Source organism: Artibeus jamaicensis, unplaced genomic scaffold (genome assembly GCF_021234435.1).
Source record: "Artibeus jamaicensis isolate MK-2021 breed Jamaican fruit bat unplaced genomic scaffold, CSHL_Jam_final contig_3176, whole genome shotgun sequence".
Taxonomy (NCBI): Eukaryota; Metazoa; Chordata; class Mammalia; order Chiroptera; family Phyllostomidae; genus Artibeus; species Artibeus jamaicensis.
Genome location: NW_026521740.1, coordinates 2,194,325 through 2,222,191, shown reverse-complemented (window position 1 = coordinate 2,222,191; position 27,867 = coordinate 2,194,325). Strand labels below are relative to the sequence as shown.

Genomic DNA, 27,867 nt, shown 5'->3' with positions numbered 1-27,867 from the left:
TGTGCGCAGGGACACGCCAGCGGACTCTCCTGGAAAAGAGACCATGCCCCCCAGGTCCCTCCGCAACCTCTCCCAGACGGCCGGCGGGAATCAGAGCGGCTTCTTTCCCGGGCTCTCGGACCGGGATCTCCTGCCCGCCCCCGAGGGCACCACGGCCGAGCTGGTGGTCCGCGGTGTGGTCCCGTCCCTCTATCTGCTCATCATCACGGTGGGCTTGCTGGGCAACATCATGCTGGTGAAGATCTTCGTCACCAACAGCGCCCTGCGGAGCGCCCCCAACATCTTCATCTCCAACCTGGCCGCCGGGGACCTGCTGCTGCTGCTCACCTGCGTCCCGGTGGACGCCTCGCGCTACTTCTTCGACGAGTGGGTGTTCGGGGAGGTGGGCTGCAAGCTGATCCCCGTCATCCAGCTCACCTCGGTCGGCGTGTCCGTGTTCACTCTCACCGCACTCAGCGCCGACAGGTAAGGGCACAGGTAGAGGCCGAGTGGCTTCTAGAGTGGTGGGGAGGGGCGGGGAGAGCACCTGGGGGGGGAGGGGGAGAGGAAAGAGGGGGAAGAGGAGGAGAGTGTGGCTGGGAATTAGAGTAAACAAACGATGATGAAACCGACTGAGATGTGCAGCTGGAAAAAAACACATGAGAATTATTACTTTAAAAATAATTAAAATTGCATTGGTTTGAAAGTAGTTTTAAAACTGCATATCCTAGTCTTCCTCTTCCCTTCCACACATGTTGGGAATCTTCTGTTTCATAGGAAAGCTACAGAATAAATGGGCGATATTTATTCTGTAAATGGAGCTACCTCGTAGAAGCCGTCTCTGTGTGCTTAACACCTTAGACGTGCAGTTTCCTTATTCTGTAGCTTAACAACCTGATGGGTAAGAATGTCTGCTTTAATATTAAGGAAACGTTTGATTTTGACATTTTTTCCAAGTAAGGGGAAACATCATCTACACTTAAAAACTAAATTTTGCTACTTATTTGAAGCAAAAACAACTAGAATAGTAAATGTTCTGACACATGATGTCACACATTTTTTTGTTTTAATACCTCAAGTCAAGTGATATGTTGTTTGTTTTTTTCACAAACAGGTAGGTACCAACTATTTGTATTTTAAAAGTGTTGTAAAAATACACCTTAGATGTTAAATCTGCTTTACATATATGTTAAGAGTGGGAAGTACCCATAACTCTACCTTGCAGATCATGTAGTTCAACTGCATCACTTTCCAGATGAGGGTATGGAGGCCCAGGGAATGGAAGTTCACTGGCAGAGCTGGGAAAAGACTCCAGGCCGGCGAATCTGGGGTCCTGTACCACTGTTGAAGGCTCTCTGAACCGTGCTTTTGGACATTTAAGCAGGAGGGATGCCTGGATGGGAGGGGGCAAAATTGGGCACGTGCACATTTGAAGTGATGTTCAATCAGGTATTACCTCATGAAGCTCAGACCCATACAAATGGGTGTTGACTTAAACTATTTAGAGAAACTGTTTTAACTTAGATGATTAAGAGAGTGTCGCTCTCCACCTCTTTAGTTTATATGTTAGGTTATTATTAAAACTTGAATCCATCTGAATTTCCTGGTATTTGTAACAATACCCTTATATCACTTTGGTGTTAACTGTTAGTCTTCATCAAAGGAAGACAATATTCAGTGCAGAGTTGAGAGCTATTGTCTTCTTAAACTGAATATTACTGATTTTTAAATTTGTGTAATATTTTCTCTAGAACCACATTCCTATAAAAACAGGTGGCTTTGGATAAATTAGCCACCTAATTTTTTTGGCATGATTTTTGTGATCTTTTTTGAAAAGTTTTCTTTGCATTCCATAATTCAAATGTCACCTTTTAGTTTAACAGCCCCTCTTTAGGGGATCCATTTTAAATTGAAAGTTTTTTTAAAAAATTCTAGGTAAGGGTGAGAATAAAACAATGAATAGTTATCACTACAATAGTAAAAATTACTGTCGCTGTGCTTTCATTTTGAAAGGTGACATTGTTAACAAGACCCAGGGCTTGAGTTTATTTTACAGCAGTTTTCTTTCTCATTGTGGACACATGCAGGTAAATTGACTGACAATGTTATTCCTCACATATTTATTGACTTTCAGTTTGGTATGTCCATCAGGTACTTCACAAATAAGGCGTGGGTACTTTAATAACAATGATGAAGACCGGTGCACTTCCTCTTCCACTGGGTCCAGCGGCTACTCTTGCCTATCAGTGTGTGTTTTGGGAATCTAAATGGAGGAACTGGAGTCACTGGTGGTGGAATCACCCAGTACATTCCAGTATCACTTAAATGGCCTGGGAATGTTTTGTTTTATATTGTCTGCTCGTCTGTTGTTCTTCCAGAACATGGCAACCTGAGTGTTGGTTTGTACTTGACCTCCTCTCACTTTGTCTCACCAAATGGTTTACTTTCTTGTGGATTTGAAAACAAGAATAAGGCATTGCACATAGCACTGTGCTAAGTTTTTTTGTGTGTGAGTTTAAGACTTTCACAACACCCTGAAGTAGCCACTGTCATTATTACCACTTCAAAGTAGAGAAAACTAAGGCTTGCAATTAAGCAACATTTTCCCAATTTTGTAGTGGAGCCAGCAGTTGAAACCAGTTCAAAGCCTGCAATCTTCACCATTAAGCCACATTATTACAAATTACGAATTTTTTCCTGTTCAATGGCAGACTAAAAAAAATTACATTTAAAATATAGCATCAAAAGTAAAAAAAAATGACTGTAAAAGCTTATTCATTAGATTCAAGAATGAAAGAATGTCATAAATGTAACAGCAAAATTAAAAAAAAACACCTTGAATTCAAAATTAAGTAGCAGTTGTAGCAATAGGAAGACTAAAGAAAAGCTGTTATTAGAGTTTTTTTAACAACAAATTCAATTGTTTGTTAAGCCACATTAAATATTCTGTCTTCATGTGGTGGCTTATATAAAGTTAGAGAATTTAGAAATAGAGATCACAGTAATGCAGAAAAAGAAATAGGAAGATCATTAGATTTTTGGAAGGCATATCTCAATTTGAAGTGGCAAGTTAATGTTAGCTATCATAGTGAACAGCACCAGATGGCAGAGACTAAATAGGAAACACACCATTTACCTTGAGGCCTGTTACCTTGTTTGACATGGGTGGTATAGCTGACATTGAGTGGTGGTATCGATTATTCACCCTTGACTTTCCACATGCTTTTGAGGCGTTTCAGCTGATTCATCCTTAGGAAAGCTTGTTTGAGTCCACTGTGGATGTACTTCAGACACATTTCGTAACCAGCATGTGAGGAGAGACAGTGTGCATTCTGAAATGGTGATACTGGCGTTATCAGTTTACTTTTCAGTTTTATACTGATGGGTTTTATTACTATATCAGAAGTGTACTTCTTTTGCACGCTCACATTAAGCAGCTAATGGAAGGTATTGGCATATTCTGTGTTGTGTCATTTCTACCAGTTTTACACACCCACACACACATGTGCCACCCCACTGTTGGGACAAGTGTGCTGTGATACCAAGTAGGCGAATCCCCATAAACCACACTTTGCTTACGATAAGCATTATAGACATCTTCTTTACTCTCAAACACAGTTGCATTCCAAATAGAATATTATTTCTTTGACTCTTGAAGATCTTTTTGCCTCTAAATTCCATCATTAAAATGCAAGTAACTTTTAAGAATGAGTTTTCCTTTTTCTTTTACAGCAAAAAATTCCCACAGATTCATAGTGCAAAACTATAAACTTTATCATTTTTATTTAAAATTGTAAAACTTTATCATTTTATATTAAAAATGTAAAACTAGGTATCAATTCTTTATTGTTTTTTGTATAACTTTGATTAAAATGTATTTATAAATTAAATTATAAAATTCTATAAAATAATACAGGTGAAATTAATTTAATGCATCAGGTTACATCATTTTTCTGATACTAAATAGTCAATGTTGAGTTGAATGCAAAACAATGTTGCACTTGATGAGACCAAAGTGCTAATGTGTTACTAATTTCAAGACTTTGTTAGTTAGGATAAACATATTTAATTCCATAATTGAGTTAGTGCTGTTAGGTATGAACCCTGAATCATCAACATTTTATGCATGTTACAGCAGTGCAGACAGATATTTTCTTTACTGTAATTATTTATTAAATATTAAAATGGAGCAAATGTGGGTCCCAGGTCTAACACTCCCCAGGCCTTAGGAAGCTTTTTTTTTTTTTTCAAATCGGTCTTTGTCTAGTGGCAAAAGGGCATGCCATTATCTGTTTGCTGGTTTCTCATCAAAACTCTGGACTTGAGCTCAGGTGCTGATTGAACGGCTGGCTTTGCTTTCTCCTCTGGTCCATAGCCCTGGGAGGCAGTATGCTGAGAGGCCCCTGCCTCTCAGTGGGTGTTGGGATTGGTTCTCAGAGTGGGCTGTTGAGCTCTTTAGAAGTCTCTTGGCCGTACATATCTCAGAGAACAGTCCACACTCACCCTACAGATGACCCATGTTTCCAGAATAATGACTTATTTATTTTCAACTTGTGGCAAAAGAATTCAAGGCATCTTAAAGATAAAGATACAAGATACAAGGCATCTTAAAGATAAAGATAAAGATACACCACAGGAATAAAAAGGGGAGGAAAACCAGGTATAGGCAAATCAAAGTTGAAACATATGAAGTCGTCCCCACTTTCACAAAGTGGGAGTCCTCCAGTGCATTTGCCTGAGAGCTTTCCAGCTGTCAACGCAAAAGGGCGATTTGTTTGGTATGGCAAGTGCTCAGTTATTTTTACATCACCATAGAAACGGGATGAGTTGGAATCTGCACTTAATTTATTAGTTAATTTGAATTTATTTAAAGTTTGTTATATTCGACTCCAATAATCAGATATATTTTATTCATTAGTCTCAACTACTTCTAGCTTATTTCCTTTTCCTTTCTAATTTACACATTGAATTAGGTGCTGCATCTCCTCAAAATATTCACACTATTGTGCATATGTGTGTATGTATACAGATGGCATACATATACATGCATGTGTGTATATGCAATGCAGACAGTGTATATATATATGTATATATATATATATATATATATATATATATATATAAAACTTTATAGGTTTTGGAGATTATTTATCTACCTTGAACTGAAACTTTTGGAACACATCATATAAATAAAGAAAGAATGCGCCCTGCCTATTATGGCTCAGTAGATTGAGTGCTGGCCTGCAAACCAAAGGGTCGCTGGTTTGATTTCCAGTCAGGGCACATGCCTGGGTTGTGGGCCAGGTCCCTAGTAGGCGGCACGCGAGAGGCAAACACACATTGATGTTTCTTACCATCTCTTTCTCCTTCCCCTCCCCTCTTTCTAAAAATAAAAATAAATAAATAAAAATCTTTAAAAAATAAAGAGAGAATGTACCAGGCTGGGGTTTATGGCATCTGGGTGCTAGTCCATACTGTTATGTCCAAATGTTCGAGTTGGAAAAAATGATAAAACAGCACAAAAGACATGCTCACAAATCAGTATTTTCCTTAATAATGATTTCCACTGTGGAGCTGAGGGTTGTAAGATGGAATCCTGTTACCTCCTCTTTGAGTGTTTAGCAAACAGTGACCCAAAGAGAACAAAGGACACTAGTAATTGGTGAAGCAACAGGATGCTCAGCTCAGTGCGCTAGAGCTCTGCCTGTTGCACTATTCCACGTGACCATGTCTCAGGCAAGTCTCTCATTTAATCACTCATGCCAGTTCTATTTGTACATTTCTCATTGGAAAAAGAGGACTCTCTAAGATGAACCTCTCAGTCTTTCGCCTGGACTGAAATTAAATAGGGGCCATCTGTTATGGATGAGCCACGAGGTCAGACAGTAAAGTTCAACACTTTCCTTATTAGTTGTCACCAGAAGTACAGTTCTTATTGGTGTGTTTCAAAACCCAATATAACTTACCTTGGCTCTATCAATTGCAGATTGCTCAGGAGAGATCACCAATGTCAAAGGCCTTGTTGTAGGTTTCATATAATATTGTATGTCACTGGTAGACTACTTTTAGCCCTTTGGAGAACCTTACCCACACCCCAAATACACCGACAGCCTCATATGTCCAAAATATATTTGTTTAATTTCTGTACAAAAGGACATGTGTCTTCATTAAACGTTCCTTTATTTTTCTATTGTTTGTTCTTCTTTGTATCTTTATTATCATTTGTTTCCATGATCAAGGTTCTTTTTATGTTTATGCCCCCAAACAATTCAGCTTAATTTTGCTAGCGTTGAAGTTAATGCGCTATCTCAACTTACTGTTATTCAATGTTATTAGCTCCACACCCTACTCCTGAGAACACTGCTGGTTTATCAAGGTTCTTGGCAGTATTTTCTATTTCCAGTTACTTATAGGTTTTCCTGGGAAGCGGAAATAAACACTAAACCTTCGCTTCTCCCTAGCACTTCCCTTGAGTTCCTTGATTTTTAATTTTTTTCTTATAAAGATTTTCATTAAGAATATTTTTAAATTCTAATGTAGGCATTCTTAAAATTTATTATTTGTGGAAATTTGCAGGTAAATATTTTAAAAATTAAAATTTTAATTGTGGTATAATTGAAGTAATTTTTGAAAAAGAACCACATAATTTTTTTTTTTATTTTTAAAGAGACAGGAAGGAAGAGAGAAGGAGAGGGAAAGAAACATGCAATCAATTGCCTCTTGCACACCCCCAACTGGTGACCTGGCTCACAATCCAGGCATGTGCCCTGACTGGGAATAGAACTGGTGACCTTTCAGTTTGCAGGCTGGTGCTCAGTCCACTGAGCCATACCAGCCAGGGTGAAAAAGAATCACATTTTAAGAGAGAACCAAATAAGCACAATCTTGAAATGATTATATATATATATAGTATGGAAATGCAGTTTTTACAGATGACTTAAAAATAGGAAACATTACTTACTGATAGTGTTGAGGATTACTTTCTTTACTGTAAACATAATTATTAAATTAAGAAAGCATAATTGCATATGTTAAGACCTGCCAGTTAAAAATACCATTGACTTTAAAAAAAAGGAGATCAAATGCCTAATGTTGGGTAGAGTAGATAAAGCATTTAATGTTTCAGTTGCATTATAGTTTAAAATATACAGGATTTCTAGTTACAACAGATGAGTGAATTCTGAGGTGTATGCTACCAGCTCTGTAATCACTCAAATGTCAGGTAATCCCTTAGTCTCAATGAGCTTTTCTGTAAAATGGGCTCCCTAAACAGTTTTGCAGCACAGGACTATTATATCAAGTGTGGGTTGCTGTGTAACTACTTCTAGTATATTATCTATGTGCCAAGATGACACATGACTCACTAATTGAAATCAGTATTTATTCACACTTGCAGTTAATTTTCAGAAAATAGGCGTTGAAGAGGAGAGGAAAATGAACCTATTGTAAAATTAATGATGATAATCTCTCTGTCACCTGCACTGTTTTCTCAGTTCCTTTAATCATAGACTGACTAGTTCTAACCTGTTGCCTTCATCTACATAAATTGTCATTATCACTCTCCTCATTATGAAACATTTGTGCAACTTAAGTCATGTTTTTAATGAATTAAGAACAAAGTGATTTCTATTCTGGTAAAGAACAACTAGAATAGCTGACCTCTCTATAATGAGAAAGGGGTTTTTCATCCTTGCAGTGTCCAAAATATGACATCCACATATTACAATATTTTTAGTAAGGTTACTTATAGTTTTAGCCATTGTATTGTATGCTAAGGGTAGATAGTTTTAACTGATAAATTAAGTAATTTCACTCAGAATAAGTTTCACAACTATAGGGTATCAGTACTCTTAAAATGTGATATGACGTATTGTAAAGGCCAGACAGCTGATCCTCCAAGCACTGAACTTCTGCTGTATTTCTGGTATTCTCAGTGATGCTGAGTGCGGACCCATTGCAGGAAGCCTGTGGGAAGATGCTCACTGCCGCAGTCAGTCTTCTCCAAGGGGCTGTCTGAACCTGGCTTATGTTCAGAATCCCTTGAAAATGTGATAAAAATGCAGAATCTCTCCTTTTACATCCTAAGGACTCTGTGCCGGTAAGACTGGGAAGCAGTCTAATACTCTCTATCTTGTTTCCATTCTCTGGGTGATTCTGAAGATTGACCCAGCTTGGGCATCAGTAGGCTAGACCGTGTCCATCTCTCACTTCCATACTCAAGGAAACCTAATCGCCAACAACTGCCATCCACCTCCACGGAAACTACTCTTAATAAAGTCGTCCCCTTGTTGCTTAGGCCGTATTTACTTATTAGCTCAGTACCCATTTACTGAGAACCTATAGGGGTCAGGCATTGTGTTATGCATTACAGATGGAGCAGAGAGCAAGGCACAGGTTCTGGTTTCAGGAAGCCTTTTTTCTGCTTTTAGAATATTTGACGTGGAGGCCTACACTTCTTTTTGAAATTCCTACTTTCTTTCTCTTGCTTCCACAGTACTCTTGTCTCCGACTTGCCAGGTAGTTCACACTTGGACTTTGTTAGCTTTCAATAAATGAAAGTTTGGTTTGAAAGAAGGACTTATGGGTAGTATAACTAGAAAGCTTGGCAGAAATTTATAGGCGGAGATTTTGAGATGTTTTGATAACTTTACATAAGCTAGAGTTATTTTCATTATGTTTCGTAATATGATTAAATTTACATTAAATTAAGACTGTATACAGATATAATAAGCAAGATTCATACAGACATTAATGAAGAAGCATGTCTATTTCTTGATATTTAATATGTGAATGATGATTATGTTCTCTTTATATGAATTTTGATTGGCTAGTTCCTAGTTTTCAGTTAGGAATAGATTTCTGAGACTATATGAAAGAAAAAAGCTTCTTTATACATACCTATTTTGCTATTAAATTCAATAAGATAGTTTTTATGCTGAGGGAATATTTCAGCCTTACATTTTCATAAACATTTAAAGGAAACATGATTAAAAATGTCCATATTAATTGTCCTGTATATATATTTACTTTTTGCTTTTTATTCTTTTGAAGATGCACATGAAACATGGGTTGGTGTATAACATATTATCTGACAGATGTGAGCTCTGGTTTAGTTCCAATAATGACACTTCAGTAACCTGTGTTTTAAACTATAGTTTGGGGATGTATAGAATGTGAAATACTCTTTTTTTGATCAAATGAATATTATTTATTGAAAAACTCATGGGATCCATTTTCTTTTTATGCAGGAGGTGGCTAAGAATCATCCCCACTGAAAAATGCCTTTTCTGCCCTTGCCCTGCGCCCCTATTAGGTCTCTTCCTCAAGCAGAAATTTTGCATCTGTTGCTGGCTTCACTGTGGCAGTATTATCAGGATGTGGCAGTCAGCCTGGTTTATTTATTTATTCCTATTTAAACTGTCCCCAGCATCCTTTATGATTATAGTGCTTCTGCAAATGTGCTTACCTCTGGGATAGGAGTGAGGGTAGGGAAGTGACTTTCCCCTACCCTTTAAATTCACGAAGGGAATTTGTTCAGAATATTCTCTGTTGTTTCTGACAATGTAAAAAGGAAGACTAGTCGACTAGTCCATTTCTACTGATCAGCAGACCCCTACCCCATTTCTCTGTCTTTCCCCACTTCTTCCACATGTGAAAGAATTTATAATCAGTTTTTTAGTACTTTGATCTTAAATATGAATTTTCAGGCAGTAAATATCTAACTTTTGTGGAGAGGTTCCAGAATAAAGGAACCAAACAAAAAAAATAAAACTTGAAACTATTCTAGATGGAGAAGAAAACTAAACATGTTCTGTATTAGTTCCATAGCTATATAATAAATAGAAAACTAGAAAGAACTTCTAGAATTTAAAAATATGATCAACAATTCAGAAAAGAGGAAGCTAAAGCTAATAAGTCAGCTTAGAAAATAAAGCCCAAAAGAAAGTGCAGATGAGTTTGATAAACTACAAAGTTAAGAAAGAAGAAAAATTGAGATAAAAAAAAACTGGGACTCTGATTATTCAGGAAGATGGTAAAATAACACTTAGAAAAGAATCAAATTCAGGTAAATGGGAAATTTTACAGCCAACAAAATTATCAAGCAACAACTCTAGAAAAATCAGAGCCAAGAATATAAAAAATAGAATGTCATAATATACTACCTTACTCTGCAGTGAGTGATATTTGTTTGGCCATAACTCTTATCTATTGAGTATTTTATAAACAATATAACTTACTAAACCAGGAACTTGGGAATGGGAAGACTAGAGGTACTCGAGAGAAAATCTTCAATTACTGTAGCAGGGTATCAAGAGCTAATATCTGTAATATTTGATTCAGGAGACAGTGGAAGAATTTCATTTCTTAGAATAATGGAGGAAAATGATGTGAAATTTGTTTTAACACAGGAGCAGGCCTGAGATGTAACAAGGGACTTCTGTATTTCTTTATAGCACTCTTACTGCTCTCTGAGTTCAAAAACAGATAAACCTCTTTGAACATTATTAATCTGATAAAAAATTTAAAAAGCAGAAAAAGTAGCTTGCTTTAAGTTACTGATTATACTCCTTTGTTTCTTAAGAATATACAATGAAACAAGAATGGAAGGGAACATCTCTATTGAGTTCTGCTCTGTGTGAAGTCTGGGTAACATGTAGGCTGTGTGCTGTTTCACTTAATTTGGTGTTGAGGCCCTTTGCTGTTGCTTTACTTTAATTTCCATGTTTCCTGTTCCACATGGGAAGATCCTCCAGATGAAAATGGAAATAACCTTTTTCCTCTAGAAGGTCTGGGAATGGCACTTTGGTGCAAGCCCTTAAGGAGAAAGAGAGACTTTCCTCAGAGTGGAATTGAGGCTGGGGGCTTCTCCTCCCTTGTGGGAAATGAAAAGCATCCTCATAGAACCTCAGAAGACCTTCACTGCTTATTATACAGCTTGAAATATCTGGATTTTCAGAACACCAGACTAAATGAATGGTAAATAAGGAGAAGGTACAGAGTCATGACATGGCTGGTGTCTGCTAATCACCAGGCATTGTATTGTAACTGGTGCTCTGCACATTTTATTTTTCTAATCATAAAGCTATGAGGGAGGTGTTTTTTATCTCCACTTTACAGAGGAAGAAAAAGATGGTAAGTGATTTTCCAGCAGCTAATCAGGGATAACACCTCAGATTTGTTTGATTAAAATCACTTTCGATTGCATCCTGTTAACCTCCGAGGTATACTGTAACCTGAAGCATTTTCCAAGACAAATAAGAACAATTTGGGGGTCCCATACCATTTTGGCTTGTTTGCATTATCAGCGCCCCAACATGTGTGACTGAATTAGCTGGAGAAGATTTGCATGGAGCTGAGTTAGCTCCAACATGTTAGCTGGAGAAGATTTGCACTGTTGGAGCCGGTGTGTCCCGGTGGGGGTGCCTTTAGCGCTGTGACGGTGTCAGTGGAGGGGGAAGAGAATTCCATGAGGTTTTCACTTTAAATGAAATTGAAATGTGAAGCAGAATATTATTCCATTTCTCTCGGTCCTTATGATTAAATTATGGAGAAAAACCCAGTTTGGATTAGTCTCTAAGATTTACTGATATTCTTAGGAAAAAAAAGTGGGTGACTCAAGCTTATAACGTTAAAAAAAAGTTTCAAGGTAAAATATAATAGTATGTTGTGGGCATTTTCTATCTTATGGTTATTGTATATTATAGCAATTTCAGTAGTGTTAGATTTTTCAAAATTAAAAATATTTAATTAAAAATATTTAATAAATGGTGACGTAGTATGTGTAGATTTAGAAAAAACCTTGTGAAAGCGGTAAGGAAATTACTGCCATTTGGGAAATGACAATTTCAGATATTTTCCTCTGTCTTCCTGTCTTCGGTGTTGATAAGCAGACAACTGACATTCTCACAGAGAAACCAGGGATCTTAGGTATTTCCTACACAACAGCTGGGGAGTGGTGGGGTGTTGGCATCTCTCTCTCAGCAAGTAAGAGTTCCCTCCCTCCCTCCTGCCCTCCCTCTCTCCACTTTTATTGCCTTTCTTTCCTAACAGTAATTTGAGACATAATGTCTTCCCAGGTACAGAGCCATTGTAAACCCCATGGATGTCCAGACCTCAGGGGCGCTGCTGTGGACCTGCACAAAGGCTGTGGGTATCTGGGTGGTCTCCGTGCTGCTGGCTGTGCCTGAAGCGGTGTTCTCTGAAGTGGTGCAAATTCCTAGCTTGGATAATGGCAGCTTTACAGCCTGCATACCCTACCCTCAGACTGATGAATTACATCCAAAGATTCATTCAGTGCTCATCTTTTTTGTTTATTTTCTCATACCCCTTGCAATTATTAGCGTTTATTATTATCATATTGCAAAGACCTTAATCAAAAGTGCACATAATCTTCCTGGAGAATACAATGAACATACCAAAAAACAGGTAAGGGGTGTGTGTGTGTGTGTGTGTGTGTGTGTGTGTGTTGGAGGTGGGCAGCTACAGTCCTGCTATGTTGTGTTCAGTCTCATGGACTCTCAAAACCAGAAATGATTAGAACTGAGTCAGAGGGCACAGGGACATGCACGGCCTGAGCTAGAAGGGACATTGGGGGTCTCTAATATGTGGCCATGTCATAGCTTTGTAATGGCTCACTGAGGTTCTGCTTCTCTGTCTCTCTGGGCCTACGACCACTATAATTTTGGAAGAATTTTTTATCTGGAAATGTTTATGCAAAGAACTACATAAGAAAACAGAAAAATTTCACAGTTGAAGTATAGATTTACTTAATTTTTGTTTCTTCTCCCAGTAGCCCACTAAGGATGACAAGAAGTGGGATCAGGAACAGACTGGGAAAACTTCCTGGGGTCTGGGAAAGAGGTTTGGGTGGGAGGTCGGAATGGGAGGCTCTGGGAGCTGGGCAGCAGCAGAACGGGAGAGGAAGCAGAGGCTGCTGCTGGAGTCGTTCTTGGTCTAACTCAGCTCTACAGACTTTCCTATAAAGATTGTATACTAATTTAAAAATTGCAACACATTACATACTTTTTCTTCCTTGAAGAGTATGAAGCACCAAATTAAGGAAAAATTACAGTAGTCCACAAAGAGATGGAAATACTGTACTAATGGGATAAATTTCATGTGCATTCCTAGTGAGGAACTTCTTCCAAGGGTACAGGGAGGTTATGGGTGACTCTTCTCTAATTTGAATGAAGACACATTGAATTTCAGATTCTTAAAGTTTGCTGTGTTGTAGATGGAGGCACAGGCTGGGCCTTTGGGCATTTTAGCCACAGCAGAACCCCACACAGGTTTCTTACTTGGAAGGTAACCTCTATTTATTGATGCACATCAACCTGAGAGATCCCTCTCTGCTTCAAAGTCTTAAAAATTTAACCAATCATTAAAGTATTTGTTAGGTAAAGTACTAGGTTTATTTTCTAAACATATGGCACCTAGAAGCAAAAATGTCCAGGTCATGTATTTTTTACTTTTCATATCATCCTTAAATTCAGAGCCTGTGATTTAATTTTTATCTCAGTTTGGGTGTTTGAGGTTTCGATCTGGTTTCTAAAGTTGAGTTTCTCTTACCCTCTCCACCATCATTTTTTATTTAAAGGCCTTAGTTCTGCCTTTATTTTGTAAATGTCCCTATTGAGACTTATAACCTCAGGCTGAGTAATTGTGCTTGACATTGGCTGAGAAGTAATCTCAATGCTACGAGCCTGCCTGTTCATTTGCTTGTCCAAGGATGGATTGCCATGAAAGGCTGGCACCCATGCTCCACCTGCTGGGAAGAACACTGCTTCGTAATATAAATTTTACATCGGCCTTCCCAGTGTTGCCCGCTCGCCTACCCTCCGTCGCTGAGAAACATCTGGAGTACCACATTCTTGTGCCCGGACTGGACTCCTTTGACTTGCCCCTTCCTTCACTGCCACCACTCATGACCGCTCCGTAACATCAGTCCTGGTTGATTGCTAAACACTTCTAGTCTCTTCTCCCATATCTAGTGGACTATCATTAGGTTTAGCTCAGAAGGTATTATGTCTCTTGCTAGCAATATTATCAGTATCTTTTGATAAATTGTTTTCACACTGATGTTGGCTTATTTACATATTAAAAAAATCAGACTTGTATCAGCCAACCTTGAATTCTAGATATTAGAACATAGTTTTTAGGTTTGAAAAGATCAATGTCCAATAGTTGAATTGTGTCATAGTTTGTCACATTCCTGAAAACCTGCCTATAAAACAATAAACACGGTATGTAAATTTTATGAAAAGAAAGAAATTGCATAGAATTGACAATTAGGTTGAGTGCTTTTGATTTATGTGAGTTTAAATCTTAAGGGTTTTTTTTTGTGCAGTAAGGGTTAAAGAATTATACCTTATTTTAATAAGTCTATTTTTCCTATTTAATATATTCTGATTTAAAAAAATGTAAGGTTAGCCCTGGCTGGTGTGGATTGAGTGCCGGCCTGTGAACCAAAGGGTCCCACATTCTATTCCCAGTTAGGACACGTGACTGAATTGCAGGCCAGGTCCCCAGCGGGGGACGTGTGAGAGGCAACCACACATTGACATTTCTCTCCCTCTCTTCCTTCCTTCCTCTTTCTCTAAAAATAAATAAATAAAATCTTTAAAAAAGAAAATAATCCTGTGGCTCCCTCAGTGGATTTAATACAAACAGAAGTGATTTATAATTAAAGAGAATGTGTAACTGAGCAGATGGGGGCCTGTCCCCACGGTGCCTTGGTGAATGACCCAACAGTTAATGCTGGGCGGAATGGTCTTTATTCACAATACTCTTAATCTCGTGGGGCTTCAGAGCACCTCATCTCGGAGCCCTGTTCTCCCACGAGACCCAGCACTTCCCTTGCTCCCTAAAAGGCTGTAAGCCAAAAGCAAACCCAATAGTTCCCATATTCTTATCTTAAAGCAGCTGCACAAAGGGTGCTCCAGTCTATCTGGAAGGTGCCAAAGTTACCATCATCACCTAGTAGCCCTCTCCTTCAGAATCTGGGGTATGTTGTCATCAGCCTCTGTGCAATAGTCCAGGAAAACATGTGCTGTAGTGTACTGCATGGTGATGAAGTTCAGGAAAGTTCTAAGTTGCAAGAGTCCAGATAAAGCCTGGGTCAGCAAGGCAGCAGGTCAGTGTCTTGCAAGGCAGAGTCTTTGGTGGTGTCTGAGTCAGCCTGAGCTGGTACAATCAAAGCAGCATGCTTGCTTCTTACTTGCCCACGGTGGACCAGTTCCTACAGCCCACATGACCCTATCTCACTGCCAGTAGCATGATGGAATCTGCCTTCACTACCAGATGCATTCTGGCTCTCTCTTGGATCTTCTAATCCCTTCTAAACCACATGGCTGAATCCCTACAAACTGCAAAGCTGCTACTTCACTATTGGGAGCATGGCTTCTTCTACACCCTTTCAAACAGCAGGGTGGAATCGCTCTTGGCTCTTCGCCCTACATTTAAATCCTGATCCAGAGCCTCCTTTGTGACCTCATCTGACTCCTCCCACAATGAGCTACAGTGGCCAGTTCTCCTGTATTGTTTACATTTATTTGGCTGCCACCCCCATTCAGGGCAAGAATGACTCCGTGATCCAGGGAGACCCCACCTCCCCTGGCTATGTCTTGAGTCGGGATGCACCCTTAAAGTCATACCCTCCCTGCCCCCAAGTAGTAGCACAGCTATTAAACTAGTCTTTGTTATGAAATTATCTTAGTCATATCATCTGCTTCCCCATCCATGAGCTATGGGGGAACATGCTCTGTACCCTGTAACAAACACAATAACTTTAAGCTAAAGGACAATATTTAAAAATAAGAGAACTTTTTAAGATCACAGTTTTTTCCGTAGAGACATAGTCATTTCTTAATAATTAGTTATCTAATCTTATATAAACTGTCAAATATTATGAATGGGAAGTAGTATAGTGACCACAATAGGATTAATCAAACTGTTAAAATCATCATGGTGTTGAAGAATATGAATAGTTTTTGTATTTTTGGAAATGTTTGCCTGCTGTAATAAATTTGCTTCTTTTTGTATCGTGATGTTTCCAATATGGCTGGTTCCACTTTCACTTTCCTAACGGGACTATTTCCTTGTATTTGCAGATGGAAACTCGGAAACGCCTGGCAAAAATTGTGCTTGTCTTCGTGGGCTGCTTTGTCTTCTGTTGGTTTCCAAATCACATCCTCTACATGTACAGGTCTTTCAACTATAAGAAGATTGACCCATCTCTGGGCCACATGATTGTTACTTTAGTTGCCCGGATTCTGAGCTTTTGCAATTCTTGTGTCAATCCATTCGCTCTTTATTTACTCAGTGAAAGCTTCAGGAGGCATTTCAATAGCCAGCTCTGTTGCAGAAGGAAGTCCTATCCAGAGAGATCAACCAGCTACTTAGTCAGCTCTTCTGCAGTGCGGATGACATCTCTGAAAAGCAATGCTAAGAACGTGGTGACCAATTCTGTTTTGCCAAATGGGCACATCGTGAAGCAGGAAATGGCACTGTGATGCTGGCCATTCAACTTACGGCCTGGAATTAATTTGCTCTTCTGTTTCTAGTGAGCAGAACGAAACTAAGCAATTTTCTCTTTCTTAATACTTCTGAGCTAATTCACTAGACAATGTCATGATTGACTTGCAAAGGGCAAGACAAACATAGCTAACATTATTCTCTGAACAGAATTTTAAATTATACATATATAATATTAAAATGATTCAAAAGTCAATCCTACATGTATGTAAATCAACATTGTTTCTGGACTTAAGCTATTGCTAGAGCCAATGCTAGTGTTACCTTAAATTTATTTGTACTTGAAGCACGACATAGTTATTATATTGACTCAGTGATTCAATGAGGGTAATATTCAAACTTCTAATATTTCAAATATAAGTCACATTTTTCTGGTGAATTTTATTCATACTTAGTGCATGTATGTATCTCCTTTGTTTGAATAAGATAATAGAAAACCCAAAGGTAGAGCTTAATCAAAATCCAATACCTATTGTGATTCTTTGTGTGATTAAGCATAATTTCTAGAAATGACATATCTGTAACTTCTAGGATTGAGGACATTTAATTAGAAATAGTAAAATAGATATCATCTGAATATGATTTACATTATAAATGTAAAATAGGTATCATATATTTTAACTTGTAAAACTGTGATTCAGAAACTGGCATGGCCATTTTGAATACACTGCCAAATCCCCAGATATTTGAATGATTCTGAATAGCTATGATAAGATTTGTGTAATTTTGGTGAGTTCAACCACCTACTCACTCTTTTTTGTGACAGCCAGGTGTTTACTCTGCATGGTAAGATAATTTTTTCTGAATAAGTGTCTTGGATCTTTTTCACTAAAATAAAAAATATGTTTTTTTCACTAAAATAAAAAAAGATTAAATTCTAAAGTTATTTCTTCTTAAGTATGATTAATAAGTCTAACATTTGGATTAATATATTTCATACTATTTCTCTTTCCAAATTTGCTGAGTAGAAAGAACACTGGGTTAGTATACTAATCCTTTTCTAAACATCTCTCTCCTATGCTATTTAAGATACAAAATTCTCAATTTTATGTGGCACTAGAAAGGATAAACACCAGGAAATTGCCTGTGATCATTGATAAAAATAATGATAATGAATATTCATCACATTTTCTGTGTTCTAGGCATAAACCTAAATCGTTACATGTACTATCAAACTTAATCCTCAATAAAACTCCTTAGGTGAAAAAGGAAAGGATCCAATTTGGGGTAGGATATGAGTTACACTGTTAGAGGTGTCTCCACTTAAAAAAATACACAAGGTTGTAAGTTTCACAAAAAATACTTGATGATATGAACACATTGCCAGGGCCCTGAACTTATTCCTCTGAAATATGTCTAGATATTGTCTTTATTTTTAAAATGAGGAAACTGAGGCTCAGAGATATTAAGAAACATAACAAGGACTACTCACTATGGAAGAGTGGGATTTAAAAATGGCTACCACACCGTGATGCCTGCACCCACTTCCCACCGCCACTCAGTTTCAGGTTTCTTTCATCTCGAATAGTTGTTCCCAGTCCTTGGGAAAGTTGTAGCTCATCAGAAAGGTGCAAGATATTACACACGAATTTTTTTTATTGACTCTGGGTGTGTTATAAACCTTTTAAGGCCCATTCATTAAAATTAAGAATCGAGGCTAATCCTTGCTCAGTGCACAGTCTTTTTTTTTACTGGTATTAAGATGATGGTAGAAATGTATATATGAAAGATGGCAAGATGCATACATCTTGTAAGATCCTTTTAGTTTCATATACATGCATATTGTTTTATGTATGTATATGAAACAAAGGGACACATATATATTTTAGGTAGAAAGTCCTGACAATTTAAGGTTTAAAGAATAATGTTAGATAATCTGTTGATTTAATTTTCAAGACTGAAAGATATTCATTCATTATTTTAGAAAAATTTTATTTACACATATTTTATTAAAATGTTTTTCTGTGATGATACTAATGAAGTAAAAATGGCCTCACAAAGTTCAGTTTTCCTTTTTATAAAGAAAAATTTTAACATTTTCCTCCTTGAAATGTAGAGGCTACCTGGTGATAAAGGAAAAAAAAATGGAATGGTTCTCTGAATTTACTTTTATCATTCTTAGGGTAAGAATATACCTTAAAATTTTGGTCATCATCCATGTCGATACCTTTATAATCATAATTTATCCCCAAGTTTGTTTTTCTATTTCATGCATGTTATGTAGAAATGGGGGGAAGAGAATAATAAAAATTAATGAAAAATTTTTTGATACCAAAGCAAATATTTCATTCAACTATTTGCATGTTAGAACATGTCTTAAACTTTTATATGATTCTGTATAGCTGTGAAATAGTTAATGGACTTTGAACAAGTACGTATTTTCATTTACTAATATTTTATTACTGGCTTCATTGCATACTCGGGCAGTATTTCTATTAAGCTCCTGACAAATGAAGTGTTTCAAACATCAGGCTTTTCTTAAAATAGAACAACTGTATATTTCAACTTCCAATAAATTAACTTGTGTGCACATTTCCCTTACAATTTTTCAAGACAATGGGACACAGTGTGAATAAATACAGTCAGTTTGGGTGCAGAAAGCCATCTTTAAAGTCATAACGAAAGAAAAAGAAGATTGCCAAAGAAAGCCTGGTTTATCTGCATCTTTAATGATTATTGAGGAAACATTAACTATATACTAAGGTTATACCACTTCACACAATTCCATTTTCTAAATTATTTTTAAAAGTTATTCCAAGATCTCTATTCTTTCATATGTTTTGTCTTACCAAATTTTGAGTGGGAATTTTCTTACATAGAGAATCAAGTCTGAATCTGCGGTGCTTAACCTGTGTCTGAAGCCGTACACAGGAAAATGTGACAAAGATTTCACTTACGGGACCTAACTCCTTTCTTGGGCAATAAACAGACAATGATTCCTCATAGTAGAAAAATAATAGAAATTTAATCCATGTAGAAACTTAAAAAGTGTTTTAGAAAATGTTTAATGGTACTTCATAGAACTATTTGAAATAGTAAACCTGTCATTATTTGAGGTATTTTGGCATTGTAGATAATCAAATCTTTTTTAAAAATATGTTCCAAGTTTATTTATTTATTTACTTATTTATTTATTTTAATTGTGTTCAGTTACAGTTGTCCTGCCTTTTTCCTTTTGTTCACCCCTAACCTGCCACCTCACTCCCATTGTCAATCTTTCCCCTCACATTGTCCATGGCTGTGAGTCCTCTATTCCTGTTCTCTTGCTGCCCTTTCCCCTGTTAATCCTCTCTCCCCTCCCCTGGGGTCACTGTCTGTTCTTTGTTTCCAAGTCTCTGGTTCTATTTTGCACATTTGTTTGTTTTGTTCATTAAGTTCCACTTACAAGTGAGATCATATGGTATTTTTGTCTTTCTATGCCTACCTTGTTTCACTTAGCATAATGTTTCGTAGTTCCATCTGCGTTGTTAAGTGTAGGAGTTCTTTCTTTCTGTTGTGTCGGATTCCATTGTGTAAATGTACCACAGTTTTTTGATCCACTCATTTACTGATGGGCACTTAGGCTGCTTCCAGCTCTTGGCTATTATAAATAATGCTGCTATATTGAAATAACAACTATTTGACCATTCATATTACTTGCATATGTTGTAAAAATTTAATTGGGAAACCTGAGTCTATGCTTAAAACTTCTAATTTTCTAATGAATATTAGAAATGTACCCATTTGCCTTGCAGGTGTGGCATTCTGATATTCTTGAAATCAAAAAGTGTGAGCCCTCAGTGGTATGACCCATCTTCTGCCATTTGCACATGTTTACTTATGTGCATGTATAATAGAAAAAAAGAGCATGTAAAGATGGTCCTTTCAGAGTGCAAAAACAGGAGAGGAGGGAAACCCATTAGTTATTCTAATATGATGCTGTTATCTCCATTGTACTTATTTGTCCTCCTAAATGTCTGGTTTTCAGTTGGTAAATCTTCTTCATGGCAATGCAGGAAGAGTTTGGTTAAACAACTATATGATGGTTTGCAGGTACTTAAAACAATTTAATGGGAAATTGAATTTAGTGTACACTCCTGGTTCATTTTAAAAACACAGATTTTTCCAAATAACAAATCGCTAAGGGTGGTATTATTTCTGCTTATGTATATAATCAATGTATAAATCTCTTGGAATCAACAAGGACTGTATAAAAGTGCGTACTGGATTTCAGATGTGCTTGAGCTACCATCATTCCTTTGGTATTTCAGCCTAAGCAAAACAAGCCGTCTAGAGTATTTAAAAATGAGAACTGGTTTCTCCTCCCCAGGCAGTTTTCCAAGAAGCATATTAATAAAGTGCATCACTGCCTGAAAAAACTGATCTGGCCTATCTCACTGCATAGTGCAGGGAGATGCATTTCTTTAGGAGGATTTATTATTTGTGAATGAAATAAAATATAGAAAATAAAGATAAATGTTGGAACACTTTTAATGCTTTTTAGTTCTTCATTTTATATTGACCTCAGTTTTAGGATACCATATTGGCTTCTTTTAAATAAAAAAAAATCTGAATAAAATCAGGGTGGAAAGGTACACATTTGAAGATGGAAATTACAAGGTTCCAGAGTCAAGTTGTGTAATCTTCTTAGAACACTAATTTGGTGTCAGTGGAGACCTTTCTATTTCAATTATCTCATAATTATATGTTTTGCTTTAGTATCATTTCTTTAAATCATTCAAAATTTAAATATCATTATGCATATTATTTTAGGTTAAGATAATTATATAATTTTTAGCTTAAAACTAAAATCCTGCCAAATACTTATGAGGATAAACTTCCCAGATGAAACTGTAGAAGCAAGAGTTAGGAAGTAAATTGGTGTCAGACTGTGAGGGGTTTGAGAGGCAATGCCATGAATGGATTCTGTGTTGTAAGTCAAGGGCAATCACTGGCATTGAGCAAAGGAATGTTTTAATCAGACTTGTTCCTTCGGGTGGCTAATATGAAAGTAGCCTGGATGGTTTGCAGAGGGGAGCAATTGAAGTTGGAGACTGTTGCGTAGAGTAGTGCAGGTAAAAACTGGGAAGGTCTGAACTAGGGTCTTGGTAGTGGGAGAGAAAGATGACGAGCACCGAAAATAATTTCAAGATAAATTGAGCCCCCAGGGTACTCAGTAGCCCTCAGGGTAGTCGAGAGTTGTACTAGGTACTTATTCTTCAGTTTAATAATTGCCTGTGTATAAGATTTCTGACTGGTACAATTAGCTCTATTATAGAGGGAACCTCTGAAGCAGAAAATTTCTTGATCTGGGAAGAAAGCAAGGGCACGCTCACTGAGACTCAGCTTTCAGAGAAAGAAACTTGAAGTCCACACAGTGCAGAAAAATCCACTAGCATTTCTGATCTCAGGGAAATGTGTGTAGCCCTGCTGGGCCGGCTGACCAGGTACAATTAAGAAATGGATCAGAGTGGGGGCTGATGCATGCTGGGAGGACTGTGATCATGGGGCCAAAACCAAGGGCTACCAGTAACACTTCAACTCTTCTCCTGGGATGTGGTCTGCAGTCAGCGCTGTGAAGTGCCAATTTGGTCTTTTGAGCCAGTTTTACTTGAGTGGTAGTGTTCAAATAAAATTAATACATTTTACTACTACCATTGCACACTACAATGTTTCATAGCTATCTCAATTAATCTGTTATTGATGAGCACACTTTAGCTCACATTTGGGACAACCTGCATATAAGCTTTCAATTTATAAACAAAAGTTTTTATGGAACCATTTTTACTTTGCGAGTCTAAAATTTCACAACTACACTGGACTTAATATGGAAGAATATTTTCTTTTAGGAATGGTAATATCAATATTAGAACAAGTAAATCATTTATTCAAAGCAATTATTTTTTATCCCTAATATTGCAAATAACAGGTATTGTAATAATAAACTATTCTGGTAGAATAAATATATGCTTTATGCATTTAAATCTTAATTTACTGTTATCTCTGTAATAAAGAAAATTCAGTGTTGAAATATATATAAACACTAATTAAATTACTCTTTGCTGTCTTTGATCTTCAATTTGGCTTGGCATCTTAACATTGTAGACTGATTATTACTTGCTACTCACAACCAGGATTCAGTTTCAATGACTTTATCAATTTTGTATACATTTTAATCAGCTTTTGTTCCATGTCGGAATATAGTTCAATTCTATTAAATAATTTAATTTGCCATTAAACTCACCTCTCAGTGGTGCTGTTTATTAAATATGGTGTTTGGAGGAAATCCATATTACTAAACGTTCACTGTTGACATGAATTATCTCCCAAAGATGGTGTTGTGATTCAATGCCATAAGTTATTTGGACAGCTTTTACGGTAACTCTGTTTTACTCTTTAACACCTCATAACTCACTGCTGTCAGCTGTAAAGGGTGGGAGGAAGGCCCCAGATCCAAATGCCCTCTTCCATTAGTCCTCCTCCATTCTTTCCTTGGACAGAAAAACTCTGTCATAGTAATCACTAGTAGAATTCCCCTTTGAACTGCATAGCTTATGCTTTAAGTTTTTTTAAATGTAAAACAATTAAAAAACCTCTTAAAAGAAGTGGGAAGATTCTGATCCTTTCAGTCCCTGGTGGATCCATCTTTCAACTTTCTGGAACAAATATTTGCACTAAGACATCCTCACTTCTTCATGTTCACTTGGGGACTAAAGGCTTATTTGCAACTTGATGAGGTTACCCAAGAACTGCCTGAGCGTGTGCGAGGTCATTATGCTGTGTTAGAAACAAGCAGGAGGAAATATGGGGGGAGGGTATCTTATGGTCACGATGCAGAGGAACTGATACAATTATCCGTCATTTTAGACAAGTGCCAGAAGATGGCAGTCCTATTTGTTCAGGACTTAATGAATTTTGCAAAACCCGTGAGTCCTCTTCGGTTTCAACAGGATCATAGCTCATGAAAAAACACAGAAATTGGTTTTTGTTACCATAGAAACCAAGTGGAATGTCATATTTTTTTAAGAAACAGTCTCAAAAAACCATGTAAAAATAACAGAGTACAGTACTAGGAAAAAAGTGCCAGGGAAAACAAAACACTTAATTTTTTTTTTACTCGTTATAGCAGCATTATGATATTCTTAAGCCCTTTAAAATGCTTTTGGAGAGAGGGTTGTTTTTCTGTTTCTTTAAACAGAAGTGTGTTCAAGTTGGCTTTTGAAATGGCCTATTCCTTTAAAACAAATTACCTTAATTTGTATTGTTATACGAACAATAAATATATGAGTAGGAAGCTGAAATAATTTCTTTCACTATAAGAAATACACTGGGATATTTTTCATGCTTTTTAGTTGAGTAGAAGGGATTTCAATAAATATATAATCTGAAACAGTGCTGAATTTAGCAAACAAAATTTTCCTGTTTTCTTTTCCTCCTCCAAATGTTAAGAAAATCTTGCATGTGCTTTCATTTAATTCAGAAAATCTTGCATTTGCTTTCATTTAATTTATTTATTATGTGATCTACAAGGTGCAATGGTCATTTTTAATGACTCCAATTAGTGCATTCAACATTAGGACACTCAAGATCTCTCCTCGTATTTAGGATTTGCTGGGGCTTATAACTCCTTACCTTTAAATTTCACATGGAATCTACTAACAAGTGACTATAAGCAATTCATATACAAGCTGCATTTTAAGAAAGTGCTTTTCTTCTATATCTCGAGAGTAAAAAAATCACATGATTGTATCATGTAAGTCATGACGATCATGACAATTATCACATGTCAAGCATGGCCAGTGAGAATTCGTGAGGAAGAGATGCTCTACACCCAGCAGGGGTGCCCAACCCGTGGCCCATGAGCCGTGTGCAGCCCAGGATGGACGTGAATGTGGCCCAATACAAAATTGTAAATTTAAAAAATATGTGTTTTATTATTATGCTGTTACAGTTGTCCCATTTCCCCCCCCACACTCCCCTCCACCCTGTACACCCCCTCCCACCCACATCCCCCCCTTTAGTTTGTGTCAATGTGTCATACATATCAATTCTTGGCTTCTACATTTCCCATACTCTTCTTACCCTCCCCCTGTCTATTTTCTACCTACCATCTATGCTACTTTTTCTCTGTACCTTCCCCCCTCCTCCTCCCCCTCTCCTGTTTATAACCCTCTATGTGATCTCCATTTCTGTGGCTCTGTTCCTGTTGTAGTCAGCTGATTTCTCAAAAGAGACCTTATAGGCACGGAGGAGCTGGAAAGAAGTATTACAAATTATGAAAGTCAAGGACCTACATCCAAGATTGCTCTATCCAGCAAAGCTTTCATTTAGAATGGAAGGGCTGGTAAAGTGCTTCTCAGATAAGGTCAAGTTTAAGAAGTTCATCTTCACCAAGCCCTTATTATATGAAATGTGAAAGGGACTTATCTAAGAAAAAGAAAATAAAAAATATGTACAGTAAAATGACAGCAAACACAATTATTAACAACCACATCTAAAACAAAAACAAAGTTAATGACTAGAACAAAATCATACCTTTACTTAAAACATCATGAAGTTTTTTTTGGTGATTATGTGTTACAATGTATTTAATGTGTGGCCCAAGACAATTCTTCCAGAGTGGCACAGAGATGCTAAAAGTTTAGACACCCCTGCTACAGGTTATCAAGGGGACCCAGTGCAAACAAGCTATGTAACTATTATATTCTGAATGACTCCCAGCCTCTAAAATCCTTCCTTAGCCTCGCCTTGGTAGGAGAAGCCTCTCCTAAATGTCTCAGACTCTAGTCTTTCATGATCCAGGGACGCGGTTGATCTCAGTGCTGTGCAACTCTATAATTTTGCCTTTACTGGTGATGAGCCTCTGACTTGGGACACTCATCTTAATAACTAGGTTTTTACTTTCTTAAAAATCTACCCCATGGAGTATTCCTCATCTATTACTTGGACTTTTTCCTGACTCATATCATAGCCCTTGTTTAGGTATCTAATATCTTTATTCATTTATACTAAGTCATTGCTTTATTCTAGCTACTTCACTTTCAGGGAGACAGGAGCCCTGGTCTTGAATCAGAGCTGAGTTGCTGCTAAACAGACTGCTATCTGATGTGACTCTATCTGTAACCATGGTGACTCTGCCTGTTCTTCCAGGACTATCGCCCTTTCCATACTTCTCTTCCGACGTCTCTTGAGACTCATTCCCTACTGCCTTGGTCATCCCTGGGTTCACCTAGATTGTGATTTGGTGTCACAAATAGATGCTTGCCTGCATTTGGTTTGTCTGATAGACTCTTACAGTTGTAACTTAATATGCTCCTAAGTTGTACCTACACTCCTATGCAGCACTCCAAGTTCCAGACTTTGTCCTTGTAGCTATAAGTGGAAATGCTGCATAATGGGTGCTACTGGACATCTCTTTCCTACTCTGGAATATCAGATTGTTAGCTTGAGACCAGTCATGGCGCGAATACTTAGCCATGTGGACTGGGGAGCCCTAAAAACCAGGCTTCTCCCACAAACGCCCTGGGGAAGCCACTATTGAAAACAATATGGAATCTCAGAAAACTAAAAATGGAACTGCCTTTTGATCCAGCAATCCCATTACTGGAAAGATAGCCCAAGAATCTTGAAATGCCACTTATCTTCAAATCTTCAAATGAACTTATGCACCCCTATGTTTACAACAGTGCTATTTACAGTAGCTAAGTGCTAGAAACAGCCCAAGCGCCCATCAGTAGATGAGTGAATCAAAAAACGATGGTACATTTACACAGTGGAATACTATGCAGTAGAAAGGAAGAAGGAGCTCCTAACTTTTGCAACATCATGGATGGAACTAGAGAATATTATGTTAAGTGAATTAAGCCAGGGTGTGAAAGACAACTGCCATGTGATCTCACTGATAAGAGGAACCTAATGAACAAAAGAAACTAATGAAATAAATAGCACCAGAGGCGTGGAAACATGAACAGACTGACAACTGCCAGAGAAAAGGGGGAAGGAAGTTAATGGTGGAAAGAAGAGATGGAGCAGTAAAAAAACATGCATGGAAGACCCACTGACATGGACAAGTGTTGGGGGATTGACTACGGGAGCAGGGGGTGGGCTGGGTGGAAGAGGGCGCAGGGGAAAAAAGTTCCGGGACAACTGTAATAGAATAATAATAAAATAATAATAATGCAAAAAATTAAGAAAAATAAGACTTGCTGTGGTTTATCTCTCCTCTAACTTTTCTTTCATCTCTTTCCACTTGAGTTCATTGCTTTAGCAATACAAAAATACTTTCAGTTCCTCTACTTGGAGTCATGTTTCTTTCCCCAAGTTCTCTTTAGTAACCGGCCCTTTGCACCTGCCAGTGGTTTGTTTTTTCTCCCTCTTCTTTTCTTTATCTTCTGCCAGAAAATTTTTCCTTCAGTCTTTAATGTTCCCCCTTTTAAATCAGAATAATGCTTTAACCATTTTTGTAATTGAGGGCTTAAGGGCAATTGCATGTCCAGCTATAACAGGGTGAAATATAGGGCAGTTTTATATCTTATTTAGCATAATCCTAAAATTCTTAATTATTTATTTCCAATGAATTGTAATTATAGCTTTACACATTATATTAATTTAAGATAATTTAATCAATTAAAGTCACTTTATTAAAGTCACTTAATATCAAAATAATATTCCCCCCACAAAATTTTAAAAATTATATGGCTGCCATAATCTTTAGTAATAATAAACTTAGAGATACATGAACACAATTTCTCTTTAAAAAATTATTATATAATAAAGGAGGATCCAATTGGTGTAGAAATAGGCAGTGGTAACCTAGTAACAGAGTTTTTGGATTTGCATTAAGGTATTACAGTGAAAAAAAACTAATCATGAACTTTGTAATTTTGAAAATAGAATAATCATATACTAAAAATTGATATGAAAAAGGATATTATAAGAGAGGAAGAAGCACTGTCTCATTATACTAAAGTTTTTAATGTATAGAGCCTCTCACCACGCATTGATTTCTAAAGTCATTGTAAGTTCTGGCGAATGCCTTTGAATGTCTTATGTCTGTTTTGAAGTACTTGTTTCAAAATGTACAGATATAGTAGACTTTGCTTATTGTGGCAACTTATTCAATAATGTTTAAAGAATTCATACTTCAAAGTCCAAAAATGGAAGCCCAGCAAATATTTATACAACAGCTACAAGTTTGGGGGGGGGGAAACAAACAATAAGCACAGCCATTCCACAGGTGAGAATGTCACCAAACGCTGCTCAGTACTCTCAACATGAGTCTGTCTTCAGTCTGTCTTTTTCTTTGATGTCTGGAAATGAGATCTGTTTAACACTTCTAACCATCTGATAGAATCTGTGAAAAGACTATTCTGGCCA

The 27,867-nt window shown here is 37.2% G+C and overlaps 1 protein-coding gene across 1 annotated transcript; it reads left to right on the top strand.

Annotated features, from left to right (window-relative positions):
* Window positions 1-43: 43 nt before the first annotated feature.
* Window positions 44-16,490, top strand: NMBR (neuromedin B receptor). Its single transcript, XM_037144857.2, has 3 exons — window positions 44-465; window positions 12,057-12,405; window positions 16,089-16,490. Exons 1-3 carry the CDS (start codon window positions 44-46, stop codon window positions 16,488-16,490), a joined length of 1,173 nt encoding a protein of 390 aa, XP_037000752.1.
* The last annotated feature ends 11,377 nt before the right edge of the window (window positions 16,491-27,867 follow it).